Here is a 27196-nt window from a genome sequence, read left to right on the forward strand (position 1 = left end):
AATAGTGCGTTTGCATTGAGCTGTATGGAACGTATAAAATGTATGTATTTTTACGGGTGTAAAATTGGTCGTTGCATAATGTTCTTCCATATAGGTGTTACGTGCTGTATATACAGAGGATAAGGAGAACTAACAGCTCTCCTAAACACATCCCATACCGTATTAGTAAATATCTCAGGCACTGACGTAGTCCCAAGTTTCGTTTCTCTCTGCCATACTATCGCTTTCTCGGAAAACGCGTGGTTACTTTGAGGCTCTTCCATCAGTTTCACTTTCCCCCTCCACCGCAGAGCGCATGAAAGGTATTCCGTGGCGTCCGATCATATCATCTCCGTTACAACATCACATTAATATATCATTGTTCTGCAATGGACATGACACTTTCTTGTTCTGGGTATGAGTAATAAAAATACTGTTGTTGCTCCTTTACAAGAATGACAGCTTTTAGAAGAACGTCAGTGATGCACGAATGACGTTGTGCTTTATAATCACCTCTCAAATAACATTAATGAAAAAATGTATTGTACGTATGAGGAAAAGAACGATGGACTGAACGCTTACCGAACTGGTAAGTTGCGATTAATGTTTCTGTTCGCTTAATAAGTTTCTGTTTTCTCATCAGTTGCGCTTCTATGTGGCATTAGTCAAGGGAGGGAGGTGCTTTCCCTCAACAGCTTTTCGCAAAAGAAGGCGTGGTTTAATCTACACACCGGGAAATTGGTTGGTTGTCATCGCCAAGCTGTTAAATTATGTCAAACGCAGCGTTGTTATTGGTTTAAAATCTTAAAGTGGGCGTTATCTGTTGGACTAGTTCATGTATTATACATTTGGGGTCATTATGGAGAATATAAATGTGAAGTTGAAGCGGAGAAGTGAATCCACGTTTCATACCTGCGCACCCTTCTATATGTTAAAAGGTAATTTTTTTGTTATAAACATTTATCCAAATACGAAATGACTAAAGGATTGTTTGGATTGACAGCTTTTTATTTATACTAATATTTTTTGAATCTAAAAGGTTGTATTATTATATTATTAAGACTTTATTTCATAGTACTTGTTCTTATAAACTGATTTATTGTAATTGCAGATTACAATTTGCTAGATGTTTATTCTGGCAGACGTGCAAAATATGTCAAATATTTAATCACTTATAACCCTTGAATGAATCTGTAATGGTTTAAAATCACAATAAGATCATTGGCTACTATTAGTTTTTATTACATATTTTAAATGTATTATTATGCAATATAGTCCAGAATGTATTTATTACTTTGTGCTTTTTAAATACATGTTATACGGCTCATCGTGTGAACAATTTTTTTGTATTTTTAATGTGCTTTTGAATGTTGACCGGTAAATTACAAAAAAAAGTAACTTACTTTAAAGTGAAACAGTGAGTATTAAGCAATAAATGTCAACAGAGAGAGTTTGTTGTTGTATTTAAAGGCTCTTGTGTCATATTGGATTTTAGATGACACTGTGGAACCAGCTGCAGCTGCTGGACCTTCTGTATTTAGAGCAAGTGGACCAACTCTACGATGAAGCTTTCCCTATGGAGATCCGTCAGTATCTCAGTCAATGGATCGAGAGTCACGACTGGTAAGATTTATTTAACATTTGATGTTTGTTGTGACGTGTCAACGTAAATGACATTTCGTGAAAATTTACAGTAACCTTGATTTCGCCACTGTCCTTCCAAAACCTCAGATGTCTAAATGGAAATGGAAAAAAACTTTTATTTTCATTGTGTTGTCAAAGCTGACAAACACTTTTTCATATTTTAATTGGTTAGATATTTGCAAAACCCAGTGACAAACATAAAGGGTAAATAATAACATTGATTTATAGCAAAAAATAAAAATCACAAAATACGGAGACAAGGTTTCAGAAGGACAGCAGCGATATTTATAATATTGACTTTGTAAGGTCATGTCAATGATTCAAATCATATTCAAATTATTAACTGAAATCAAAATGTGATGCTTGTAGATTTTAAGACTTTAAGGGTCACATATACGGTCACATATATTTATTAATTGTAAATAAAAATATATTTAGTTTAAGCTAGTATTCGTACACTTAAAATTGGTCATGTTGTCAATCCTAAAATCTGTTATTGGTTGTAGGGAATCAGTTGCAAGTAACGTGTCTTTGGCAACCCTACGCTTTCATGAGCTCTTGAGTCAACTAGATGAGCACTACAGCCGTTTCTGCCTGGGAAACAATTTTCTGTTACAGCATAATATACGCAAAATCAAGCGTAACCTACAGGTTTGATTCTGTGATTATTCCTAAAAACATATTATCATTGGCTTTGCTGTATATAAATATCAATGGTCATGTCTTATCAGGTGCACTTCCAGGAAGATCCAGTTCACATGGCCATGATCATAGCCAACACTTTAAATGAAGAGCGGAAGATACTGCAAACTGCAATTAGTTCTCGAGTACGTTTTATATTTTTTTAATTCCAGTGGTTCAGCTGGCATTTCAAATCTTTGTAGAACAAAGTCATTGTGTTCATTCGTCTAATCAAATGTCATGCTGTGTGTTTTCAGAGTAACTCTGATTCATCACAGGGGAGTGTTATGATGGAACAACAAAATGAGTTGGATAATAAAGTCAACAATTTAAGGAACACTGTGCAGGTTAGGCAACTAAAATGATAGGCGTTGAACAACCCGAACCATTTTTTTGATTTTGCCATAATTGCAGGTTATTGTACTGGCTCAGAACCTACTTTTTGTTTCTTTTAAAAGTAAAAGGATTGCCGATCTAACCTTTATCCCAGACATGGATTAACAATTCAAACAACAAATATTTCTGACACGTTTTAGCCAGTTGTTAACTGAAACGTTTATGTCATCCTCCAGAAAATAGAACAGGACGGTCAGGTTTTGGAAGACGTACAAGATGAGTATGATTTTAAGCAGAAGACCTTGCAGAGTTTAGGTAACACACGTTTTTTTGCATTTGGCTGCGCTCGTCGAAATAAAATGTGGACAAGTGAAACTGAAATGAGTTTTGATTCTTTCTATAGTAGAAGTGGAGATGAATGGGCAGATAACAAAGGAGATTCAGCAGGAGGAAATGGCCGTCAAAAAAATGTTTTTTGAGCTGAACAAAAACAGAGAGGTAAATACACACATGACTTTTAAAATTCATGTGGTACTTTGACTCTTATTGTGTGTTGACCTACTTAAAGTGATAGTTCAACCCAAAATGAAATTTCTGTCATCATTTACTTTCCCACTTTACCTTTATGACCCTCTTTCTCTTGCAAAACACAAGAAGATATTTTGAAAATGTTGGTAACCAAGAAGCACTGGCACCCATTCACTTATTGTATGGACATCAATGCAAGTAAATGGGAGCCAGTTAACAACATTCTTCAAAAAATCTGTTTTTGTGTTCTGCAGTAGAAAGGAAGTCATAAAGGGCGAATAAATGGTGTGTATATTTGGGAGAACTATCGCTTTAAACTTAAGGGTCAAGTTTAGGTTATAGTATTTATAACTAGCAGTGTATAAAAACAAAGTAATTCCATAGATTGTCCATACATCAGAAAGTAAGTGAGAAAACGTCTGTATGTATCTCTGTGTGTGTGCAGGTGGTGATAAAAGACATAGCTAATGTACTGATTCTAGCCGAGCAGATCGAGCAAACACTCATATCAGAAGAGTTACCTGAATGGAAGCAAAGGCAACAGATGGCTTGCATTGGAGGTCCACCCAACGCTTGCTTGGACCAACTGCAGAGCTGGTGAGAACCCCCCGGAATGAGGATTTTACATCATATTACCCATAATTCTTAGCAGGCAGAGGCCTAATTTGATGCAGGATTTGGGGAACAGCCAAAAAACTTGACCCTCCTTTCTACTCCTCACTGAATGCAAAGATGTGAACATGAAGCATGGATTATGTTACAGGTTCACAACAGTGGCAGAATGTCTGCAGCAGATTCGGCAACAGCTGAAAAAAATTCAGGAGCTGGTGCAGAAGTTCACCTACGACAACGACCCTCTCACTCTGGGCAAGAGCCAGCTGGAAGAACAGGCCCTTTCACTCTTTGAAAAACTTATATTAAAGTGAGAGAAACACCTTAATGCACTTTATCCTTAACACATCATTTTGTGTACAGAACGTGAGATGTATTTAATGAAACAGTTATGGTTGGCAATGTTAGCTGGAGTGGAAGATGTGTGGCTTTAAATGCTCTCAAGGGAATTTGGGTGTCAATTGTGGTATATGTCATATGCTGGAAGTGGTTGCGATGGTTGTGTCTTTCAGTTGTCTTGTAGTGGAGAGACAGCCGTGCATGCCTACACATCCATACAGACCCCTGGTGATAAAGACAGGAGTTCAGTTCACGGTTAAAATCAGGTAAATCTATGTAAAATGACGTTCATTTGAATAGAGAATGGGAGAAACTGTTTACAGAGAAAATATTTGTAGTTATTCATATGAATCTAATATACTTCATCATTTTTTAGATCACTAGTCAAATTACCAGAACTGAACTGTCAACTCAAAGTAAAGGTCTCTATTGACAAGTAAGTGTTTTTATTTCGCTTTAATCTGACCAAAATATTTCTAGAATGTTTTGTTAGCATTTTTATTCAGGTATGAAAAAGTTTTTTATGTTTCTATAATGCTGGTAACAATAACTCTGTTATTTCAAAAGGTTTTTAGATAACATTGGGAGAACATTTTGAGAACGTTTCCTTGTTAACTGGTTGTGTGTCTATCTATAAATTAATTTACGTTTTTCCTTTGTAGGAATTTAACAGAAGTGGACATAATGAGAGGGTATGTAACTTTTTTAAAATGTATTTATTTATTTATTGCCAAACATCGAGTTGTTTGGAATTAGCTTAGTGTGCTCAAACACAATAATAACAAACATTAGGATACATACATAAATACATACACAGACATCTTGTTTAGGACCATTACGAGATGCTTTAAAGGGACAGTTCACCCAAAAAATGCAAATTCTGTCATCATTTACTCACTCTCAAGTTGTTCCAAAACTGTATACATTTCTTTGTTCTGATGAACACAGAGAAACCAAACTGTTCTTCGCCACAGTGCACATGCCCTTGCATGAATAAATTGTTTCTTTGTTCTGTTGAACACAAAAGAAAATATCTTGAAGAAAGGAAAGCAAACTGTTCTGGTGCACGTTCGACTACCGTTTTTTTCTACCATGGTATGGAAGTACATGAAGACAGTATTTTCACCTTTGGGCGAACTGCTCCTCATTCCTCTTCTCACCATTTACTGTATAAAGAGAACATATTTCCTAACTTTAACAATTCCTTTGTTGCTTTGAATAAAAGTGTCTGCTGAAAGAAAAAAAGTAAAGTAAAACATAATTGTGCTGTTTGTCTACAATATTTTGATAAATATTTTCAGACAAAAAACTAAACAGGTTAAAGTTTTGCTCCATTTGGTTAATAGATGAAAAAGAACATTTAGTTTTACTGCGCATGCCACCAAACCTTACAGGACACAATTTCCCTATTTATATATATATATATATATATATATATATATATATACCACCAATACAACAACTGAAGTGAATCCAAGTGCATTAAAAATAACCAGAAAAACATGTTAAAAAAACCCTGAAAGAACTTGTCTCTTGTGCTAGATTCCGGAAATTCAACATTTTAGGGGCGGCCTCTAAAGTTATTAACTTGGAGGAATCCAGCGGGTGTTTGGCAGCTGAATTCCGTCATTTGGTATGACATGACATCATGCATCATGAATCAGTTGAAGCAGATATTATTGTACATTGTAAATGCACGCTAATGTTAATCTGTCGTTATTTCACAGCAATTAAAAGAAGTGAAATGTAACAGAACAAATGAGGTAAGTAGCGATGTACACACACAAATATTATAAACTGTAAACTGATGACCAGTTGTTAGTTAAATAATGTTTTTTTTGTTTCAGAATCCTCTCATCATTTCTGAGGAGCTGCATTTAATCACATTTGAAACCCAGCTCCTTCAGTCTGAGCTATGCATCGATTTATCGGTATACTTACCCGTGTGAAATTTAGCACTTGAGCAAATATAACTTTTAATCTATCCTAACAATCACATTTAACTGCAACGTCGTGTTTAAACAGATCACATCCCTGCCTATCGTGGTGATCTCACATGTGATGCAGTTGCAGAGCGCCTGGGCCTCCATCCTGTGGTACAACATGCTTTCCAGTGAACCTCACGTATGACTGTTTCCAGTCTTCGGTACATATCCGAAAACCATGTCTGTCTTCCATTGATGTTTCCATTGTGACTCTTGCTGTTCGTCTCGCTCTCAGAATTTGACCTTCTTCCTGAATCCACCTCCGGTGAAATGGGGGCAGCTTTCAAAGGTCATTAACTGGCAGTTTTCTACCATCACCAAGCGAGTGCTAAATTCTGAGCAGCTCAGAATGCTGGCAGACAAACTTCTTGGTGAGTCGAAATGGGAGAGAATCTTTTTCATAGTCAGATGCGCAGTTGAGTGTTATTTTATATATGATTTGATTTCAGGTCCTGGAGCTGGGGGTGATCCCGAGGGACTCATCCATTGGAATAAATTTTGCAAGGTTCGTTTGCTCATAGAAACCGTGACCCAAAAAATGTATTTTGTTTACTTGAATGTGTGACCAAAGCTTTGTTTTGCCTCTCTGTTGTCATCACATGGTTTCATGGGAAAACAAAACTTAGCCAGATTGTTGTTGCGAAACCTAATGCCACAAATAACAGATACTGTATGAATATAGACAGCTTGACAACACATCTGGAACCTTCTCAGATAATTTTTGTATTAAAAGTCTTATATATAATTTAATTTTGGTTTTAACTTTGTCTCAGATATTTCTCATATATTTACAATACCACATATGAGAAATAAACATTTGAATCTTCTTTTATGTAGATCACTCTTAATGAGAGGGGTATACCATTTTGGCTGTGGATTGATGGAATTCTGGACCTTATTAAAAGACACTTGATTAGCATCTGGAATGAAGGGTAAGAATCCATACAGTCATAGGAACAAATACTGTCCAACTGAGCAATATATGTGACCACATAAATGGCGCAATAAACTGACAATATAACTATTTATAATATCATTTACTTTCCCTCTTGTCATATCAAACCTTTATGACCCTCTTTTACTTGCAGAACACAAAAGAAGATATTTTGAAAAATGTTGGTAACCGAGCAGCACTGGCCCCCATTCAATTATTGTATGTACATCAACGCAAGTGAATGGGAGCCAGTTAACAACATTCTTCAAAATAACACCCTTTTTAGTGTACAAACATTTTTTCAGTTTCATAAAAATGCTAGAATCTTGTTTTAATGTACAAAAAATAATGCAGGAACATATTATAGCATTTGTTGTAAACATCGTGTATCGTATTTAAAAGACCAGTCTGTCAGATTAAGGAGGATCTAAGGAAAGGGAGGGGTGAGCCGTTGGTTGCAATTCGCAACCCTCACCACTGGATGCCGATGTTTTTCACTGGCTGGTCTTTCAGTTCAATTTCAGTTCATTTGAACTGGTTGAGTTCACATTCACCAAGTGGCTAGTTCGAGTCCAACTGATGTACTTGTGCAATTATTTAATTGTGTGATGTAAAGTTTAATTGAAAACACATTACGTCACAAATACAATAAATAAAGAGGCAATAATGAAAAATCACAATATGACCTGAGATAATGGTCATAATCCATCCTTATGCTCCCTCTTCCAAAGAAAATACATTTTCCTATATTGTCAATGAATTCAATAATTTTCAATATTTTTGAAAATATATAAAATAGAACCATAGAATATTACAAAATATTGATTAATACATAAGGAATTGCCGCTTTTTAATATGAAAAAATATAACATTTGGTTCATACTTGGTGCACATGGAAATGTATTATTTACTATATTGCATTTTATTTTATTTTTGTTAGGACTTTCTTATCCACCAACCAGCTTTAAAAGCACTTTCTGTTCCTTACAATGTCTTCGCTCTTTGTTACACTTATGCAGGTACATCATAGGCTTTCTTAGTAAGAACCAAGAGAAGACTTTGTTGCGAGACAAACTGCCAGGCACTTTCCTTCTGCGCTTCAGTGAAACCTGTCGAGACGGAGGAATCACCATCACATGGGCGGAGCATGCACAGATCGGTGTGTTTATTTTGGGACGCTTTCTGAGATGTTTCCACAAAACCTGTTTATTAATACTGTGTATAAATTGCAGGTGAACCTAAAATCCATTCCGTAAAGCCCTACACTAAATCAGATCTGGCTAACATTTCCTTACCGGATGTCATTCGTAACTATACCCTCACCGCTGCGGCGACGGTTCCCGTGAACCCTCTAATCTATCTGTACCCGGACATCCCAAAAGATGTGGCCTTCGGTCGTTACTATACCAGCCCATCAGAAGGTAGATACACTTTACATTTATGCATTTTTTGTAATGAGTTTATTAATAATAAAAAAACATGTTCAAGAACCATAAATATCCAGCAATGAGACATTCATCACTAATACAATGCATATTATTATGTTAAATATTTATATTTTTAATATGAATATGCAAACATTTAACATTTAACATTTTATGTTATAAAAAGCTAATAAAGGTATTTGAATTCTTACGTCACACAAATTCGTAAAAGCTGTTGTTTAACTGTAGATAAAAATATCAAACCAAACAGCATCTATTTCTAAAATGGTTTAAGCAATTTCTATATAAACATTTTCAAAAAGAATTAATTTATGATCATTTATGATCAACTATGATTACACTGTAAAAGCAACAATAGGATTTATTTCATTTTTATGTTAATAATAATAAGCACATCTTATCTGTTTTTTACATATATATATTTATATATATACGTATATATTTATATATTTATACTCTACATATATACTTTATAAACACACACATTTACTGTATATAATATATATATACACACACATATATATATATATATACTGTACGTACACACGCGCACACACACACAAATATATATATAGGATATTCATGTAAACCCGCTTTATATATCCTCTAAAGACGTAAACCATCAATGCATTTGTAATGAAGGTCTTTTTTTCCTCTGCTTCAGAAAACATGGAGAAAGGCATTTCAAAATACCTACCCAGACGCATGGTCTTTGTCTCAGGCTCGTAAGCTACTTTCTATTAAACCATCAACAAACTGATGCATATTAGCAAAGATGGACGTTTCCCAATGTATGTAGAAGTGGGTTTGGGTCAGAGCTTCCTGGGGTTTATCAACACAGAGAGTAAAGGAGTCAGGATTCGACACAACACCTCATTTGTGTCACTGAAAAATAACATATTTTTTCACATTTTTAGCCCTCTTTTAAGACCCCAAGACAGTCCCAGAACACATCAGGAACTTGGGTTGGAGACATTGGTACGTGTACAATACTCTATCTGTATGAGTACCGAAAGTGCATTTTTGAAATACTGTACATCACACACAGATCACAATAATACACGCGGAAGAACTGAAAACGAATGAAATCTTAATGAATTGTCTTTGCACAGGTGTCCTCTGGATCATATTAGTGCTTCGGCTGTCCTGCATTTACTCTGCACCTTTCATACCAGTGATTACATTTACCTTAAACTACTTTGAAACCACTCGTTTCTTATTATAGAAAAATGTGAAATTATGTTGAAGAAACCTGCATGTTACTGCAGAGTTGTATTATATATCCCAGTATATATTGTATATACCAGTACCAGTCACCAGATACTACAGTACATACTAAACTTGCCGATGGATACACATCTGCTTCTGTGAAGTCATCTGTTTGAGGAAACCATATCAACTCATCTTGTGAAGCATTTATTTATTATTGCACATCAGAATACATTTACACAAATGCCTTAATTGCACATGTACACATGTTGGACAGATACAACCTCAAGAAACCATAGGGTAATAAATGCCTGCTTACACTGAACTGTTAATAGAGATGCATTTCAGATTCATGCATCTATACTTTAACATGTTGGATAATATTTAATGCTAATACAGATTATAAAAAGGTTTGCATTGATAAAGCTTGCCCACGTGTAAGAGAAGATTGTGCGTTTCTCAGTAGGATTACGATCATTGGACACTCCACATGTAAATAATAAAAAAACACCGTATGCGAGACAAAGTAATACAAGTTTCTTTATGAATGATGCATTCATATTGAAAGTTCAAACTATGAGGCTTGATGAAGTGGATGCCATTTAGTTTCCATTCTAGTTGGTGGGAAGTTTGTATTTGGTTTTTTTGTTTTCTTACTTGCTCATAATTGAATCTACTTTAGAGGTATTCATGGAAAGGACACAGTGGAAGGGTATGTTTAATGTCTATTTTAATAAAAAAACCTTGCTTGTGTTTTTGTTAATGTGGCAGTATTCCTCTGAATGTTTCACATTCTAGGTTGAAGAAATTCCTTTAATGAGCTGGTGTGGTAAAAGTAAGTGTGGTTACATTGAGTTTGAAAATATATTTCAATACAAAGCAACATGTTTCCATGTCAGTTCTCAGCACTATTCCGAGAATCTGATATTTTGAATAACCCATTCATTTTTTTTTTGGTTCAATGAAAGATGTATATTTGTTTTATTGGTCCTGATTCAAGAGTCCAAGCAGACGGGTTTGTCACAAGGTCAAATTTACCCCCAAAGAATTTAAGTGAAGTGAAGAAAAAAAATTGTATTCAAATATATTGATCATCACATATCACTATTGTGCAAATTGTGCCAAATGGTGATGAGCACAATCTGATTTGATATCAAACTGATGTACATGTAAGAATAGTGCGCACAACTATTTAAAACACTGCAGTTTTGCTTCTGTTAGTGTCATTTGTATTGTATGAGAAAACGACAACCTTTTATTTAAACTATTTTATTGACTTTTGCACATCAAAATAAATATTTGTATAGCATTTCTTTACTGCACATGTACACACACCAATCAGTTTGTGTGCAGCTAAACACTGAATTAAGACTCATTGTTGAATAGTTTACATTCATTTCGTTTGCCAGTTTTTCAACATTAGCTTCATTTTTACCATCCATATTGCTAACACAATATCCAAGAAGACATCAAATATACAGCCAAGGAAAAAATTAGGAGACCATTTCAGGGACCATTTTTCTGATTAAAATGTACTTTTAATAGAGTTTAGGTAAAATATTTTAATGTCATAGTTTGTTTTTCCAAATTTGAATGTCACAATCTTTTTTCTATTTGCATGTATTTGCTGATATTGAAAACTGAAGAAACAGGTCAAAATAACAGAAAATATTCTCTGTATTTTTCAGACCTCAAAAAGAAAACAAGTTAATAATTATTTTTTCAAAATTAGAAACAGGTCAAATAATAATTTGTTTTTCTAAAATAGAAACAGGTCAAAATAACAGAAAATGTTCTCTTTTTTTATCAGACCTCAAAAAGAAAACAAGTTCATATTGACTTTCAGGCTATAAAACAGTAATATTTGTACATGTATTTAGGAAAAGTTCAAAATGATATCACATGTCTTATCTTGTGTCAGTCTTTCACATTGCTGTTGGGTGACTTTCTGTCACTCCTGAGGTTTGATTTTGTTGAAATTCAACAGACACTGGACTGAAATGGCCACAATACATCTAGAAATGCTGATTTGTATATAAAATATGGAATGGTCTCTTAATTTTTCCCCGCGGGTGTACAGTATATAAACCTTGTAATATATTTATGAAAAGAGTAAGGAGTCTTCCTAATGCAGACACATAATTTCTAACAATGATTTACCAGAGTCCACTAAGTAAATGTTCGAAATGTGACTTACATATGCTTTTGTGAATTTCTTTAGTATAACAGAAATCTGATGTTCTAACACTTCTAAATTCAGATTTTACACATTACTTTTATGTCTGTTATACTGTGTGCTGGTACTCATGTAAAGAATATTAGCAGAAAATATGTGTTTGGCAGTGGTTAAAATGTTCTAATAAGTATGATGAAATAAACAAAACTATGAGAGAATTATGACAGCTCAATACAAAACTACATTATTTCCTGAAAATATAACATTCACTAAACAGCAAACTGTTTGGTATATTTAACTTTAAATAACAATAAATAAATAAGTGCATCCTTACAAGAACAGGTTGTCAAGGTTTACAAGACATCATCGGCACAATCAACAATATGCATGTATTACATGGTTTGCACAATTTGATACTGAAATCCTACTATACCTCGTTGTGAGAACCAAATGGAGAAAGTAGATGTCTTACAAAAACATACAGAGAATATAAAATAAAAATATATATATTATATACTGTATATATTTCTACATTTTAGGACAAATGACACACTAACCTTATAAACATACAGTAATCCTTGCGGGTTAAGAAGAGTATTGTCTTGTGGGAGACTGGTTGGTTAGTTATGTCTCCAGCATCCCGTCCAGGTTTTTCTCAGTGGTCTCTTTGTCTGCGGCAGGGTTTGTAGATGGATTGTATTTTTCAGAGTACTCCTGCAGAAGTATGAGCATGTCATGATGCCCAGACTGCCTTGCCTCATCGATCGGTGTGTAGCCCCATCTATGAAAAAAAAATGCTTTTATTTTTTTCAGTGGTTAGAGATTTATGGAAAAGTAATAAAGCAATTTCATACAGATTCAGAGAGAGCCATGTCTTAAGAGCCGAGCATTAACAATAACTGTTTTTATTTCTATATACGGTACTGTGTTATATAATTTGTATTCGTTCATAATAATAATAATTATGGCAATAATCTTCTCACCTGTCCTTGGGACCAGGGTTCACCTTGCAGGCCTCCAGAAGAAACTTCACCACCTCAACGTGTCCTACAATTACAGGAAAAAGTTCTTTAAACGGCACGTTTTAATCGCTTACATGCAGACTTGTGTTCATATGCCTCAGATAGCCCAAAATATTATAAATGGTGCTTTAGAAAAGCTAACGTCTCTCTTTCCACCTTCACTGATTTGAGACAAAACAGACTGGGCATTGTGTCACACTTATTTTGCAATGTTTCACAAAAAAATATGGACATCAATTTCATTTTAGGACAAACTTTTTCTTTAAGAGCAATCAAATGATTATAAAATAACATGACTGTGATGTTTTACCCTCAGCGGCTGCTACATGCAGAGCCGTCCTGGAGTCATAATCCCTCTGTTCCATGTCAATAGAGGACAATGCAAACCTGATCGCACAGATAATAAATAATGTAATAAGAAACACAATTGAAACACTTGCATTGAATGAATAAAGTGCTTTGTACCTTCTCAAGGCAGACATGTCTCCTGTGTAGGCAGCAAAGAGAAGGTTGATGACAGATTTCACCTGGAATGATAGAGAAGAACTTTTTTGTGATAAACTTTGATGATGGAGGGATGGCAGAAAGGCGGTGACCTCGGTTTCTTTAGCTCTAATGAATGAAAGTGAGCATCTGGAAACAATTGAGAATAGGCCAGAGTAAAGCACATTAAATTGACAATGCAAATGAAATGAGATGCATAAAACTGTGAATCCTTAATTTTGCGACAGCAAGGTCAGGGGTCCGAGTCTATGGGATTTTATGTACTGCAAAAAAAGTGTGTATATATATATATATATATATATATATATACACACGTTGAATGGAGTGCAGATGGGTCTGCCAAATGTATAAATGTAAATACTGAGTGTTGCATTTTACTTGTGGCGTATTATAATGAGTGTATTGTAATAACTTATTTAATTTATCAACTTTTTTTTTAAATTTGCTTAAAATTAAACCCGTATACAGAAAATGAAACACCTCTGTTTTAATTTAAATCGGAATTTTTTTATTGAATAAATAAAATGACAAACATCTGCTACTTATTATACATTATGTTTACCTTGAAAAAATTCTTCACAGGTGGACGACTGCAAACATGCATAAATGTAGTTTTGCTGTAGATATCTGATTAACGTTGAAAAACTAATTCTTTAAGAAAAGCAAGCATGCAAAGTGTAAAAAAGCAATTGCACGAGACAGCAAAAGACCACTAGAGGGCACAAGTAGCCAATTTGCAGAAAGATTTGTCAATGTTACTGAAAAGTCTACTAAACTATGTAAATATTCATGAACCATATGGGTTAAAACGTTATATTGTTAGAAAAGCATATAAAAAGAACTATAAAATGTTAATAACAATTTACAACAACAGTCATTTTAGATGGAAGTTGTCATAAAGAACTATGTAACAAAATATTATACATCATTTTTTATCAAATTGGGTAACAGGGTTGAATAGAAAATAGTGATTGATGAATGACTTACTTTTCTTTTGCAATGCTGTTAAATTGTGTTGAATTGACATTAACTTTGTCATAGTTTCTGGCTACAATTCTATACTTTCAAGTGCTGGATACAAGTTAGTTTAACCACTCAGACATGATTTTATCTAACTCTGTAGTTCACTTTACAAAATATACACAAATTAATACAAAAAATAAGCCACACAAAACCAGAAAAATAAAGTTTTTTAAAGTGAAAATATCTTCTCGTGGTTCTCTATTTGGCATCTATCAATCTAATAAAGGCTTTATAATGTCTAAAATGTAACCTTAAAAAATATTTTTGCTTGCTTGTATGAAATCCTGATGATCTTCATCTTATTAATATCTATATCTTTATAGTTTGAGATTTTAGACTAATTGATAATAAATATAATAATAAATATCCTAGGAAAGTAAACTTCATCAATACAATTTTTTTTTACATTTGTGTATCAAGTTACCCAGCTAATATCATGTGATATTACAAACTAGAGCCAGTTCCATATTTTTTTTAGCTGCATGAGGGAATATTAATATCCAGATTAAGATCTAATGTATTAACTACATTTTAATTATTTAAAAAAATCATTATTATTAATTATAATGCTTTTCAGAATCATTCATTTACTTGAAAGCCCACATTATTATGACAGTGCTGCATTTTATGGTGCAAAACATTGGAAACATAAATTACAACATAAACATAAAAATGAATGTAGAATAGCAGACTGGGAATCTTTAGGTTACCTTTCATTAAACATTTGTGCACAGATGTACTGAATTATGGTTTTGAGGGCTTTAATTGTTAACTAAAAAGCCAGTGGCAAACACAAGTAGATTTTGGGAACTGATCATTCATAACAGCATATGAACTGTGATCGATACACGCTCGCCATCGCAAAGAATAATTTCTAACCAATATAATATTAATGAGTTAGAGAAGCTTTTCCACTAGATATCTTACCCTGACTTTCCATTACTTTAAGATATCATCGATTCACACGACTTTCCTGGCCCAAGAATCATGTTTTCCATGACTGTGGGAATCCAGAAATAGAGATATTTGTCTGATGTGATAATTTTGTGTTTAAAAGTGATTTCATGCAAAAGTATAGCACAGTACAGTATTTGCTGCGTATCACTAGATTTTTTTAATTAAATTAAATTAAAGGCACACTTTAGCTGTTAAAGCCATTTCAGAGAGACACATATTACAAGTAAATATTGTAAATAAACCAACAAAGCAGCATTAAGGATGCATTTTGTACTTTTTTTAGGTTACCTTGTCTATTCAAAAACACAGATGAATGTAACAAGCAAATTAATTTCTGGTTACAATGAGATGATATTAAATACATTTATTAAAGATACAAAAAAAACCAGGACCAAGTTACATAAATACACAATGAGAAAACAAATGAAATAAACTCTTTATGAGAATGAGACATGTTATAACTAAAACCAGGTGATGATAAAATGGTAAAAAAAAGACAGACATTCTATTATACATTAAAAGCAGAAGTGCATCTTTACAAAAGTTTAGGTGATGTGTGCGAGCTGAAAAAGCGAAAAGTTCTGCTATTATACTGTCAGTAAAGACAGAACAATCCCATCCTCTAATAAGCAGAAGGTCTGGTAACACTGTAGCAGCACAAAGCATCCTGTTAAATGAAAATAAAACAAACCCATATCAATCAAGCCAAACAAACTACAACATTCCTGCAGGAATATTTCATGCAGAAATACAATGAAAAACTTTATTCATATCTTTAAAAAAAAAAATTAAAAAGGTGTTTTTGGAGAGCATATAAAACAAATAAAAACAACGCAAAACAACACAAAAGCAAAAACAGCCTGGCGAGGCCAGTGTCTTACCAAATATAAGAGTTTAGCTTGATATGAACCGAATCTTGAACATCGATAAGGTGCGTAACATTTTTAGCAAGAGAGATCTTCAAGGTACAGAAATAAAAACGAAAGCACGCGCAAGAGCATTTCACCTCCAAATCATGAACTTTACAACCACACATGTTACAAATGGCTACTGAACAGAACCACTGGGGATCTGTGATGCATGTTCATTGCACAAGCGCCCTCACACGCTCCATTTACCAAGAATGTATCGTGACTTCAAATTAATAACTGAATGCGACCAAAAGTTCGCAGATGATCTTGAAAGGCAACGAAACACAAAGTTGCAGTGTTTTGACCACAATGTTACATTCAAATCACATTTTATCCTAAAAGAAAAATTTGTTACCCATTCGATTAACAAATCTGACATACCTGCACTAAAAGAACATTAAAAAAAGAGAATAGTTGAGAACCAAACCAGGAGCTGATGTGTATGCTACAAAAATATCAAATCCATAAAGATGCATAAAAATAAATATCATTAATGGCATTCTATTTCGTAGTCATTACTGTATATGCAAGCAAAACTTTCAATTGTATTAGATATTGCAATTGAACCACCAGTCTCTGTTCAGCAGCCAATCCTCAACTTCGACCAAAAACAAGTCTATGAATCAATATTTAGAACAATAGCAGGCCTCCAAATCACACTGCCCACTCACGACACGTGACGTGTACACAGCCCAAACGTCCCATGTCGGATGTAAGTTATGAACCCCAGATAACCAGAACAGGACCGAGCTGCCCCCAGACATGACCTACAGTATAACCACATCCTCCACCACACCCATTCAACAGACTGACCAACAGAGAAGGAAAGACTTTGGTAAGAAACCAAATATACATCCGACCAAAATGACAATCCACCGATGTTCATTGCAAATAAATATCTGTATTGATAATATACTGTATATAAAAATATATACGGTCAAGCAAGCCCCCACATGCAAGTCAGGTCCATTTTAGTTGAGCTCTTCAACATCACCCATCCTATAGACTACAGTAGTGGAGCTGTCTTCTTTGCACTCGGTAGACGAGACCTTCGTCCAAAAACTGTCATTGAGAGCTAACTCTTGCTGAAGGGTTTCGTAATCCAGCGGTCCAGCGGTGTGCTGTTGTGCGACATGGAGAATGGATTAGTTTGGTGAACTTCCAAGAACAGCCTGCTGTGAGTGTTGGTGCGGGAGATGACTCGCACCGTTCAATAAGGTGACGTGAAAGGGTTTCAAACTCAAAATAAATGAACAATTCTGTTAAGAAAGCAGCTGGGATTTTAAAATGGCCTAAAATAGAAAAACAACTCTTTAGTGTAAACATAAAAAAACTCTTTTATAACGTGGATTGCACGCTGCATCAATTACGTCGCACAAATAGTATTGAGGTCAAGATCATTGTCAAACAGGCCCATACCAAAATCCGCACACGCAGATTAGAAAATACGCTTCAAATGATTCAATTTACAAAATTCGACAAGTTCAGACTTAAGTAAAAAGCACAACGAGCGTTTAAAACAGGTTTCCCAAACACACCTACATAACCGTGTTTAAAATGATTTTGCAGATTCTCCCCTTGAAGTAGCGCAAACAAGCAAGCAAACAAACATGTAAAACATTTCTTTCGGATTCAATGCGTGAAAAACACTTCATCGGTGGGCCCAGGCATGTGATCTGCCAAGGACAAAAAAGAAGGAAGACCGCACGCATATCCGTTCAAATGTTTAATAGTTTAACGGTCACCTTAACAATATTTAATAAAATAGGTTGATGGTTTGTGCAAATATCTTATGCTATTGTCAAATAAGATGGCATTTACATATGGCCCTTGAGTAGTTTTATACAAGGTCTACTTTAATTTTAGTGTAGTCAGCAATAATTCCTTAAACAATAATTGAACAGAAAAAGTTAAAAATATTGTGGCCTCAAGAGACTTCTATACACAGCCACTAGATGCATCTACATCATTCATACAGCCATTTTTCCTAAATAATCCGCAGGTTTTGCAAAGGATGCATGTTGCAGTATTTAAATGTATGACTTCAACGCGTTATATTACAGTGTCTAGATCGGCCATTTCTATAGTCGCCATGCCATCAAATCACAGAATGGTCTATTCAAGTCTCTGTTTATAGATAATGTTTTAATGTTAAATCATATGATATCATATAAACGTCTCAACTTCCAGACTCGGGATTTTGTGTATACGTCACAAAACGCTGTTCAGTTCCCCACTTAATTAAAAATGACACCACACTCATTTTTGGAGTACCATAACAGCCGTGTTTGGCTTCTAATAGTGGACTCTCTGAAAACATAAAGATAACTCCCAAAATGATGTTCTTCTGAATGAAGCGGTCGCTCTGCATTTTTAACAAGCGTGTGCATGATGTAGAGAGCGTAGAAAGGATCCCGTTGGCCATCTGTATGATTTCCACACGCACATCCCCAATCCAGCCACAAATGAAAATAAATCAAATTTATGCAATTTACGTGGTGGATCCCAGCAAGGTCCAAAAATACGGAGATCCGTATCCCTGGGTGGCGTTCAATATGTGTATTATAAACTCATGAACAGCAAGATCAAAGACTAATGGAGTGAGCAGATATTCCAGCAGGGGGATGCTATGTCTGAATGCTAACTTGTACCCTAGACTGATATTTAGTGGATTTACTGTTCCACTGCAATAGTCTTGGGGAAAAATAGCATCGGTATGCATGCAGTCACTCATACAAGACGTGGTGTAGTGCGTCGATTGTACAATTGGGAAGGGCAAGGCTGGAGGGCAAACGGAAGAGGGCACTCACCCGCTGTTCCCCTCCCTCGCGGCGAGGATCGAGCTTCTTGGTGAAGTGCCTCAGGTTGTCATAGTTATGAAAGTTGAACAAGGACACCAGATCCTACAACAAAGACCAGAGGGGTTAGTGACAGAGGGCAACATCTTGAAGCAAACACACATGCTTGAGGGTCTCAGGGTGGTCTGCTTGTCAGCGTGCAATTTACAATACGGTTGTATTTATTAACGTTAGTTATGCTTTAGATTAATAAACGCTATAACACAATATAACTCATGTTAGCAAACACATTTGCTACTGTTAACAAATACAAAGAGTCTCTGTCCAAAATGATGTCACCTTCTTTTATCGAATCCCTTTGTGATGAAAGCTTATTCAAGCACTGTCATACTACAATGTCATCACACAGTCTCCGGTTTTTCCGGTTTAGGCCATGTGATTATTTGAATGTTGACATTTCAAGGTCTAAATGCTGGTATATGTGCAAATCATTTTCCACCACTAATGTTGGCAATCCAATCTAACTTCTTGAATCTGACTTTCACAGTGACCACGTTTACTTGGACAACATGTCATTTTTAGTCGCATTATCGAAGTGTGGTATAGACATGTACACACCTTAATCTGATTTTTACCTGCGCGTAGGAACTTTCGTGGCACCTCGCGACAGGTTACACGCACGCACGGTTTCGTTTTACGGCAAACAACATGGCTTCAAGCAAGAAAGCACATTTTTGGTCCGAACGGGAAACAGGAAAGATGCCAACAATTCTAGAAAATAAATGAAACACCAAAAGTATGTGGTACCATGGCGTGGACAAACTTTTTGTTGATACACTAAATTATGGAGGAAACGTCGAACGGCGTCACTTAGGGACGAAATGACGAATGCAATTAACTATTAACTATGTAGTGCAACATGTAAAATAAGATTTTTCTTAAATCAACTCATGTAAACACCTTAATCGTAATACTATCTTACTCAGAATAAGGCAAATAATTAGATTACTGATGTCTATGTAAACGTGGTCGTCATCTTATAAACGCAGAGGGACAGAACACATTCATTCAGTGAAAATATTTAGCAGGAAAGCCTGATATTATCTCTAGTTAATGTCTTGTGATACAGTGGATTTTGATCTACGGCAAGCAACCCAGACATTCAGACTCTAACAAGTGCTGCTTCTCAGAAGGATCTAAAATGACACTGGCAAGATTTTGTCCCTTCACAGATGGATGTAAAGCCCTAAATGAGCTTGCAATCCATTGTGGGATTAAGAACGGAGGAACATTTTAAGAAACCGATTAAGAACGTTTTATTCAATACTGAGAATAAAAAGCACAAAGATGGCACTGATAAACAGCTTTATAAAAGGAATAAACTAATGATTGGATTTATTCAATAATTCCATCTTCTTTTTCTTTCGGTTTTTCACAACAGGGATCATCCGTCTCAATACCACTCTGTCCTCTACATCTGCCTCTTTCAAACCAACCACCTGCATGTCTTTCCTCTACACATTAAAAAACCTGCTTTTTGGCCTTCCTCTTTTCCTCCTGCCTGGTAGCTCCATCCTCAACATTCTTCTACCGATATACCCCATGTTCCTACAAGACCAATGGCACCGTCTCTAAACCAAACTCACCGGTGTCACCAACATTCACTCTTGCTGATACCCTTCTATCACTCATGTCACTCTTCTCCACCCATTCCAACCTAACACACCCTCCATTACTTTGCACAGTTGAGCCCAGGAACTTAAAGGGATACTTCACCCAAAAATGAAAATTCTGTCATCATTTACTCACCTTCGAGTTGTTCCAAATCTGTATAAATTTCTTTGTTCTGATGAACACAGAGAAAGATACTTGGAAGAATGCTTCTTATCAAACAGATCTCGACAGCCATTGAATACCATAGTAGGAAAAAAAGCAATGGTAGTCAAAAGTGGCTTAGAACTGTTTGCTGTCCTACATTCTTAAAATGTCTTCAGAACAAAAAAAACAGTAATTATTCCTACTATAGTAGTCAATGGGTGTTGAGATCTGTTTGTTCAAACATTGGACTGGAATTGCCACAATACATCTAGAAATGCTGATTAAATGAACTGATCATCTCAGCTCCAGCCCAGACAATCTCCGTCAACAATGAAGAGCAAAGATGGACACTTGTAATTTTAATACTAAAACTAACTTGTGTTTATTTTTGTCTTTCTTCCTGTAAAGCTGCTTTGAAACAATGAAACAGTGTTAAGAGCGCTATATAAATAAAACTGAATTGAATTAAATGAAAATTTGGAATGGTTTATCAATTGACTTTCCTGTGGATATAAACAGTATGCGAAATGTTGGATGCATATGTCTGGTTCTATCTACGTTGCCTTATCATAAAATAGTCCAAGTTGCCACTTATTAGTAATAGTGTTCAAGGTGAAATGAGAAAATTCACACACCGTGCAGAACTGGATGCCTCGGACACTGTTGCCGAGCTTGTCCAATGGAGGAGACCAGCACATGATGCCCATCACATTAGGCACAACCAGCAGAATACCCCCAGACACACCGGACTTGGCCGGAAGGCCCACCTCAATCACAAAGAAAGACAGTTTACAAACAAACAATAACTCAATCCCAGCTTGGTATAGTTTGGAAAAACGGTTGCTTGTCATCTAACTAAAAACCAGCTTGCACTTGCTGATCATCCAGATGGACCAGAATCCATTTTATAGTTTCACTTACATGGAAGGCGAACTGCCCCGAGAAGTCATACATGCCGCAGGAGTGCATGAGGCTGAGGGTGTCTCGCACGGCCTCTGGGCTCACCACGCGCTCGCCTGTGATTGGACAGAAGCCACCGTTGGCCAGTGTGGCCGCCATGACACTAGCGCTCTCACATGTCACCTCGATGGAGCAGAGCTGCACACCACAAACAGCATACAAACATGAACCATTTGAAAAAAACAGGAAATATCAATCTGATTGTGTATACATATAACAAGAACTAAGCCAATTTAATGAAGATTTTATGTGTGTTCAGACCAAACGCGAATGAAGCGTTAAGCGTGAGTGATTTACATGTTAAGTCAATGCAAAGACGCGATAGGCCTACTTGCGGCGCGAATGACGCGAATCGTGCGAATGAGGCGGCGCGAATGACGCGAAAATTCATGACGCATTAACAAAACAGGAGCTTGCTCTAGTAGTGAGGTGATTATGATGTTGCGAGCGGAGGCAGAAATCCCAAACAACAATGGAGGACAAAATCATCGTTGCTGTATGTGGATAACTGAAGCTGTACGATACATCTTACTTTTATCGAAACAGAAATAAAAAGGATCTTGCTTTGAAGAAAGTGAGTGAGGAGGTCAAAAACAATCTGGTAACTTGTCAAGAACGATCTTTACACAATTTGAGCGATATATATATACGAGACTGGAGCCACCTGGCAGAAGCCTCTCCCATGACGCGAATGCGCATGAAGCGAGTAAACTCAAAATGTTCAAGCGTCCAACTATGTGCGAATAGCGCGATTTATTCGCGCAAGTCGTGTTCGGTCTGAACACACAGTTAGTCAATACGTTAAACAGTTGAATATGTCAAAACAAAGCACTTTTTTATGTTTTGCCCAAGTTTGCATTATATACAAGATATCATAGGATTTACCTGAAAGTACAAGTCCAGAACAGCGTTCATATCGGTACCCTCTGGAAAGCACTGCATACAGAGAGCACAAAGGGTTAATATGTTGGACAAGAATCCAAACTGAATCTGTGCATCTTGACACTAAATCACTCCAGACAAGCAAAGCAGACAAAATGTTCAGGAAGATGAAGGGTGCAACAAATCATTAAACCACATCGTAGAAGCTTCATGGTACTTACCTTTTTCTCTTTCAGATAATAGCCAATAGCGAAGTTCCTGTCACCCGTCTCACGTTCTGACTGAAATCTAGGTCAGGATACACACAACCATTGAGATGCCTCAATCCAACCCAACACATATACTCAACTTTTCACAGGTGAATGATCTTTCTTCATTTCACCCAAAAATGAAAAGTCAGTCATCATTTAACCCTCAAGTTGTTATAAATCTGAATAAATTTCTTTGACACTCAGAGAGAAACATATTTGGAAGAACGCTTGGAGGCAAACAGTTCATGGCAACCAGCCATATACGATATTTTTGGGTGAACTGTTCCTTTAAAAAGTCTTTGCTTATTCTGTGAAAAAGTTAGCAAAGCATACACATAAGTGTACTTCACACAAATCGCCATAATGAGAATCTTACGTGGCATTGCTGAAGCCAACATATTCGTCTCCTGCCATCTTCTTCAGGAAGTTCATCAACTGAAAATTATGAAATAAATCCAAACAGAGCCGGTGAGAAACAAACCAACAACAACAGCGAAAAAATTAAATGCGATTTTTAATGTAATCTACTGTTAAATGACTCACATAATCAAACTTCTCAGCATTGCCTGCCCCTTGCTGAAAACGACAGGAAAAACGAAAATGACAATCTTTCAAATGCTATTCAAGATAAAACATTCACGTTTAATGTAATATGGGAAGACTCAAATCAGAACTAACTCATAAAGATTATCAGTGAGGAGATTTCATTCTGTAAAAACCATTGTTGCAAACGCAAATCGATTATTAGTCTATGGTTAGAAATCAGTGAGACTACTGAAAAACTGAACCCTAATTTGATTACGATTGACTACATTAAAGTTTTGTTATTCACTACAATGGGAATGATGATGGACCGCTACAGAGCAGAAACCTGAGATAAACCTTACATGAAGACCTGTAGGCTAAAAAAGAGAGTTGAATGTAAAGCAGCAGGGTTTGTAACATCGGCACTAAAACAGTTTGTGAATCTAAGAAGGTCCAAAATATGTTAAATTACATTTAAAATGAACCTTTTAAATCATTTTCCAATTATTTACGGTGTCCTGTCAGATGTTGGATGAGGACTGGGGCAGTTGCTGAGGTAGTAATACCGATGCAAGTGACGGCAAATCACTGTATTATCTGTATTAATAAACAACTATTTTATGTGTCAAACAACATAAATGCTAAGTAGAGGGAGAAATTAAAATGTGCTACATATCCAGTTTGCCCAGAAGCCCACAGAGGCCATGCAGTAATATGACATTGATTTATTATTGTAAAGAACCTCCTTAAAACCCGTTCTAAACGCGTTCTTACTTTTTATTTCAACCCATCTTGTGATTTCCTGTAACAGACGGGGAATCATTTCCTTAAAAAATATCTTTGAAGGAATTTTCCTGAAGTATTATTAATAAAAAACACTGATAAAATAGTAAAAAAAATCTTGATTAGTTTAAAATAGGTTTATAAATGTTAAGGTTACAAGCTAGTTTTTTTTTTTTGCGAAAAAAAAAAAAAAATGAAAAGAATAAAATAATGCACAGCCATTGTGGGTTTCTGTTAACACAATGTAAAAAGTGAACATACGGGCCATGTGATCCTGCACAGGTTTCCGCCTTATTAAGGAACACAATGACACTACTGATATTTTAGTATCCAGGCTTTGTTCATGGGGAGAGAGGAAAAATGGAAAGGAAAAAATTACCAACGTCATTGACCTGCAGCAGTGGTCAAAAAATCCCACAGATCCTACGTCTGCAAAATATGCAACAACATAATAGCACACAGAGAGCCTTCAACAGCATATCACACGCTTTTGGACTCGCCCAGGGAACTGCTCAAGGACTCAGAGGATATGATGTCATGCGTTATTTAAGTGCATTCACAGGCACGATTTACATCAGACATTTTGCGTCACAGCAAAACTTTTCACAAGAAAAGAATATCACAATGGTTGAGATTAGGTGTGATGGGAACTGCTGTTCACAGGATGCTAAACTTTCATTACACATTGTAATGGTGCATCCTCTTTCTCACGCGTGGATTTGAGCCGGGATAAATCAAACGCGTCACAGATGTGAACAGTTTTTCTGATGTGAGCATGTCACAGCAGAGGATGATGGTTTCTGCCTGTCCGGCTCAAAAAAGCCTGCTGAAATCTGCAGTTTTCAAGGAATGGATCGGTTCTCAGGTTTTGGATTCAATGTACACATGCACAGAGTAGGGCGGGCAGTATGACGGTCACGATAAACTATACGTAAATATTCAGTATAGTATGTAAAGGCATTAAAGCTTAAATAGACACTGGTTTAAAAAGTATACATTATGTACCTGAATTAGTTTGACTTATAATAATGTTTTATGAACTCAAGTGTAACATAATTTTAAACATTCAAATATGTTTTATTCTAATATGGTTACACCCATAAAGCTCCAAATTAAGAGAAAATATAAAAAATATTTCTCCTTTATTTCCAGCAACAAAAACAAACGTGCATAGTGGTAATACCGCCCACCCCACCTCACAGTAAGGGCTCTATTGGGGGCATTTCTTTGCAAAGCATTAAGACTTTAATCTATATCTTAATATCACATTAAACACATCATCAACCAAGCTGGAGTGTGGCTGCATCAGCCATCAACCTACGCAAACGTATTTCCTTAAACGAACACATAAACAACCAAGAACAAAGTCATTTTGCTAATATTTGGAACAGTAAATACAACAACAGGTGAGTTTTCTTTCACGTCACACAGAGATGATTGAAAGATGTTTGGCGAAAACAAAGTCTGAATGAATTTGAACAATTCATTACAAACGGACTTTATTTTTATGATCACCACACATTCGACTTTACAGTAAGAGTGACCTTGAGCAGTAATGTCAAATACTGATCGATCATCTGTGCACAAGTTATATAACACAAAGAAGAGACAAAAAGCTGTGTTCCCACCAAACGCAAATGAAGCGTTAAGCGCGAGTGATTTACATGTTAAGGCAAAGGCGCGATAGGACATCCTGCGGTGCGAATGACACATTTCGCACGAATGATGCGGCGCGAATTGAGCGTTTCGGGCATTTGACAACGTGATTTGTGCCAGTCGAAAAATCTGAACTTTGGTGAAAATTTGCGTCTCGTTTGCTCTGGTAGTGACGTGATTTGAGCAATTTGAGCGATATATATATATATATGAGACTGGAGCCGCCTTGCAGAAGCCCCTCCCATGACACAAATTCACGTCTCTTGTGAAGCGAATTTCACACGCGATTGAAGCGAATAAACTCAAAATGTTCAAGCGTCCAACTACGCCCGAATAGCGCAATTTATTTGCACAAGTCGCGTTTGATGGGAACGCTCTATTACAATAGATGAGCATTTGGTCTCAGCATACACAACAAATTATCAATGTCATTACTTAAAAACTTAAAGTATTTGGATTGCTAAATGTTAATTTCAAATCAAGTCAATGTAAGTTAGAAGGAGTAGATACAATTTTTAACAAGTAAACCAGTGGAATGAGATGCTTACCTTTATCAGAGAGGTACACACAATAGCGCCGGCATTTACCATGGGATTATGCGGTTTATCTGTGTGAAAATATTAACAATCACATTAAACTCACAAACTTAACTCACACACACATGCAAACAGTTCATATTATGTTGCTTTACAGTAATAAGCCAGCAGTAATGCTAAATCCTCACCCTCCTCATTCAGAAAGAGTTTGTTGAAGCGTAAGCCGCTGGGCTCTTTCCCAATGAAGCGATGCACAAATTCGGTGCTGTGATCGTGGACAGCAACAGCGTACTTCAGCGGCTTCACGCACGACTGCAGGCAGAACGGCACTTTAGTGTCACCAACCGTGTGTCTGTGCAAATAAAACAGAGATCAGATCGCTGTCGTGACACGCAGATACTGCTAAAAGCTTTCCTGTGGCTCAGTAGTTAGAGCACGGCGAAAACATCGCCAAGGTCATGGGTCCGATCCCAGGGAATTGCACATGGTAAGAAACAAATGTATAGTACAATGCAATGTAAGTCGCTTTGATCTTGCATTGAAAGGTTGGTTTTATTTATAAAATCCTTATCAAAAGTGACATTAGAACACATTTTTATATAAACACAGGCTTAATATGAAGGAATGTGCATTGTGTTTAAATAGTTCTCCAAGTAACGTTTAATTATAATTTTATATCAGTAATTCATGTCAGTTAATATG

At 35.9% G+C, this 27196-nt stretch overlaps 2 protein-coding genes across 6 annotated transcripts in view; one reads left to right on the forward strand and one right to left on the reverse strand.

The window, feature by feature from the left end:
- Positions 1–802: 802 nt before the first annotated feature.
- Positions 803–10455, forward strand: stat1b (signal transducer and activator of transcription 1b). 3 transcript variants are annotated; one of them, XR_008907311.1, is made up of 24 exons: positions 803–917; positions 1475–1602; positions 2130–2274; positions 2355–2450; positions 2562–2651; positions 2877–2955; positions 3044–3138; positions 3614–3765; positions 3932–4090; positions 4293–4385; positions 4496–4555; positions 4782–4811; positions 5662–5752; positions 5847–5882; positions 5967–6050; positions 6145–6243; positions 6340–6475; positions 6554–6609; positions 6942–7036; positions 8058–8197; positions 8271–8459; positions 9148–9204; positions 9401–9461; positions 9596–10455. XR_008907311.1 is itself a non-coding variant. In XM_056754907.1 (24 exons), exons 2-24 carry the CDS (start codon positions 1475–1477, stop codon positions 9614–9616), a joined length of 2196 nt encoding a protein of 731 aa, XP_056610885.1. In that variant the 5' UTR covers positions 803–917; the 3' UTR covers positions 9617–10455. The 3 variants fall into 3 exon arrangements, 2 of the variants coding, with proteins under 2 accessions (XP_056610885.1, XP_056610886.1); XM_056754907.1 differs by having other exon boundaries at positions 9148–9208; XM_056754908.1 differs by having other exon boundaries at positions 3047–3138; positions 9148–9208.
- A 148-nt stretch (positions 10456–10603) lies between these two features.
- glsb (glutaminase b) overlaps positions 10604–27196 on the reverse strand; it is a 29962-nt gene continuing 13369 nt past the window's right edge. The window contains exons 6-18 of one of the 3 annotated variants that reach the window (XM_056754909.1): positions 26683–26846; positions 26507–26565; positions 23538–23570; positions 23371–23429; positions 22965–23031; positions 22747–22797; positions 21823–21999; positions 21537–21668; positions 19096–19188; positions 13356–13417; positions 13201–13277; positions 12852–12915; positions 10604–12649 (exon numbers count right to left, since the gene is read on the reverse strand). In XM_056754909.1, the coding sequence (XP_056610887.1) occupies positions 12493–12649; positions 12852–12915; positions 13201–13277; positions 13356–13417; positions 19096–19188; positions 21537–21668; positions 21823–21999; positions 22747–22797; positions 22965–23031; positions 23371–23429; positions 23538–23570; positions 26507–26565; positions 26683–26846 (1195 nt within the window). In that variant the 3' untranslated portion in view covers positions 10604–12492. Of the gene's footprint in view, positions 12650–12851; positions 12916–13200; positions 13278–13355; positions 13418–15723; positions 17407–19095; positions 19189–21536; positions 21669–21822; positions 22000–22746; positions 22798–22964; positions 23032–23370; positions 23430–23537; positions 23571–26506; positions 26566–26682; positions 26847–27196 lie in introns of those variants that run through there. The other 2 variants (XM_056754911.1, XM_056754910.1) reach the window with 2 other exon arrangements.

This window comes from Triplophysa dalaica, chromosome 8, assembly GCF_015846415.1.
Source record: "Triplophysa dalaica isolate WHDGS20190420 chromosome 8, ASM1584641v1, whole genome shotgun sequence".
Taxonomy (NCBI): domain Eukaryota; kingdom Metazoa; phylum Chordata; class Actinopteri; order Cypriniformes; family Nemacheilidae; genus Triplophysa; species Triplophysa dalaica.

Coding starts and splice junctions, on each gene's coding strand:
- stat1b (XM_056754907.1), top strand. CDS start 1,475: ATGACACTGTGGAACCAGCTGCAGCTGCTGGACCTTCTGTATTTAGAG. Junction 1,603..2,129: donor TGGATCGAGAGTCACGACTG/GTAAGATTTATT, acceptor TATTGGTTGTAG/GGAATCAGTTGCAAGTAACG. Junction 6,244..6,339: donor TGCTTTCCAGTGAACCTCAC/GTATGACTGTTT, acceptor TCTCGCTCTCAG/AATTTGACCTTCTTCCTGAA.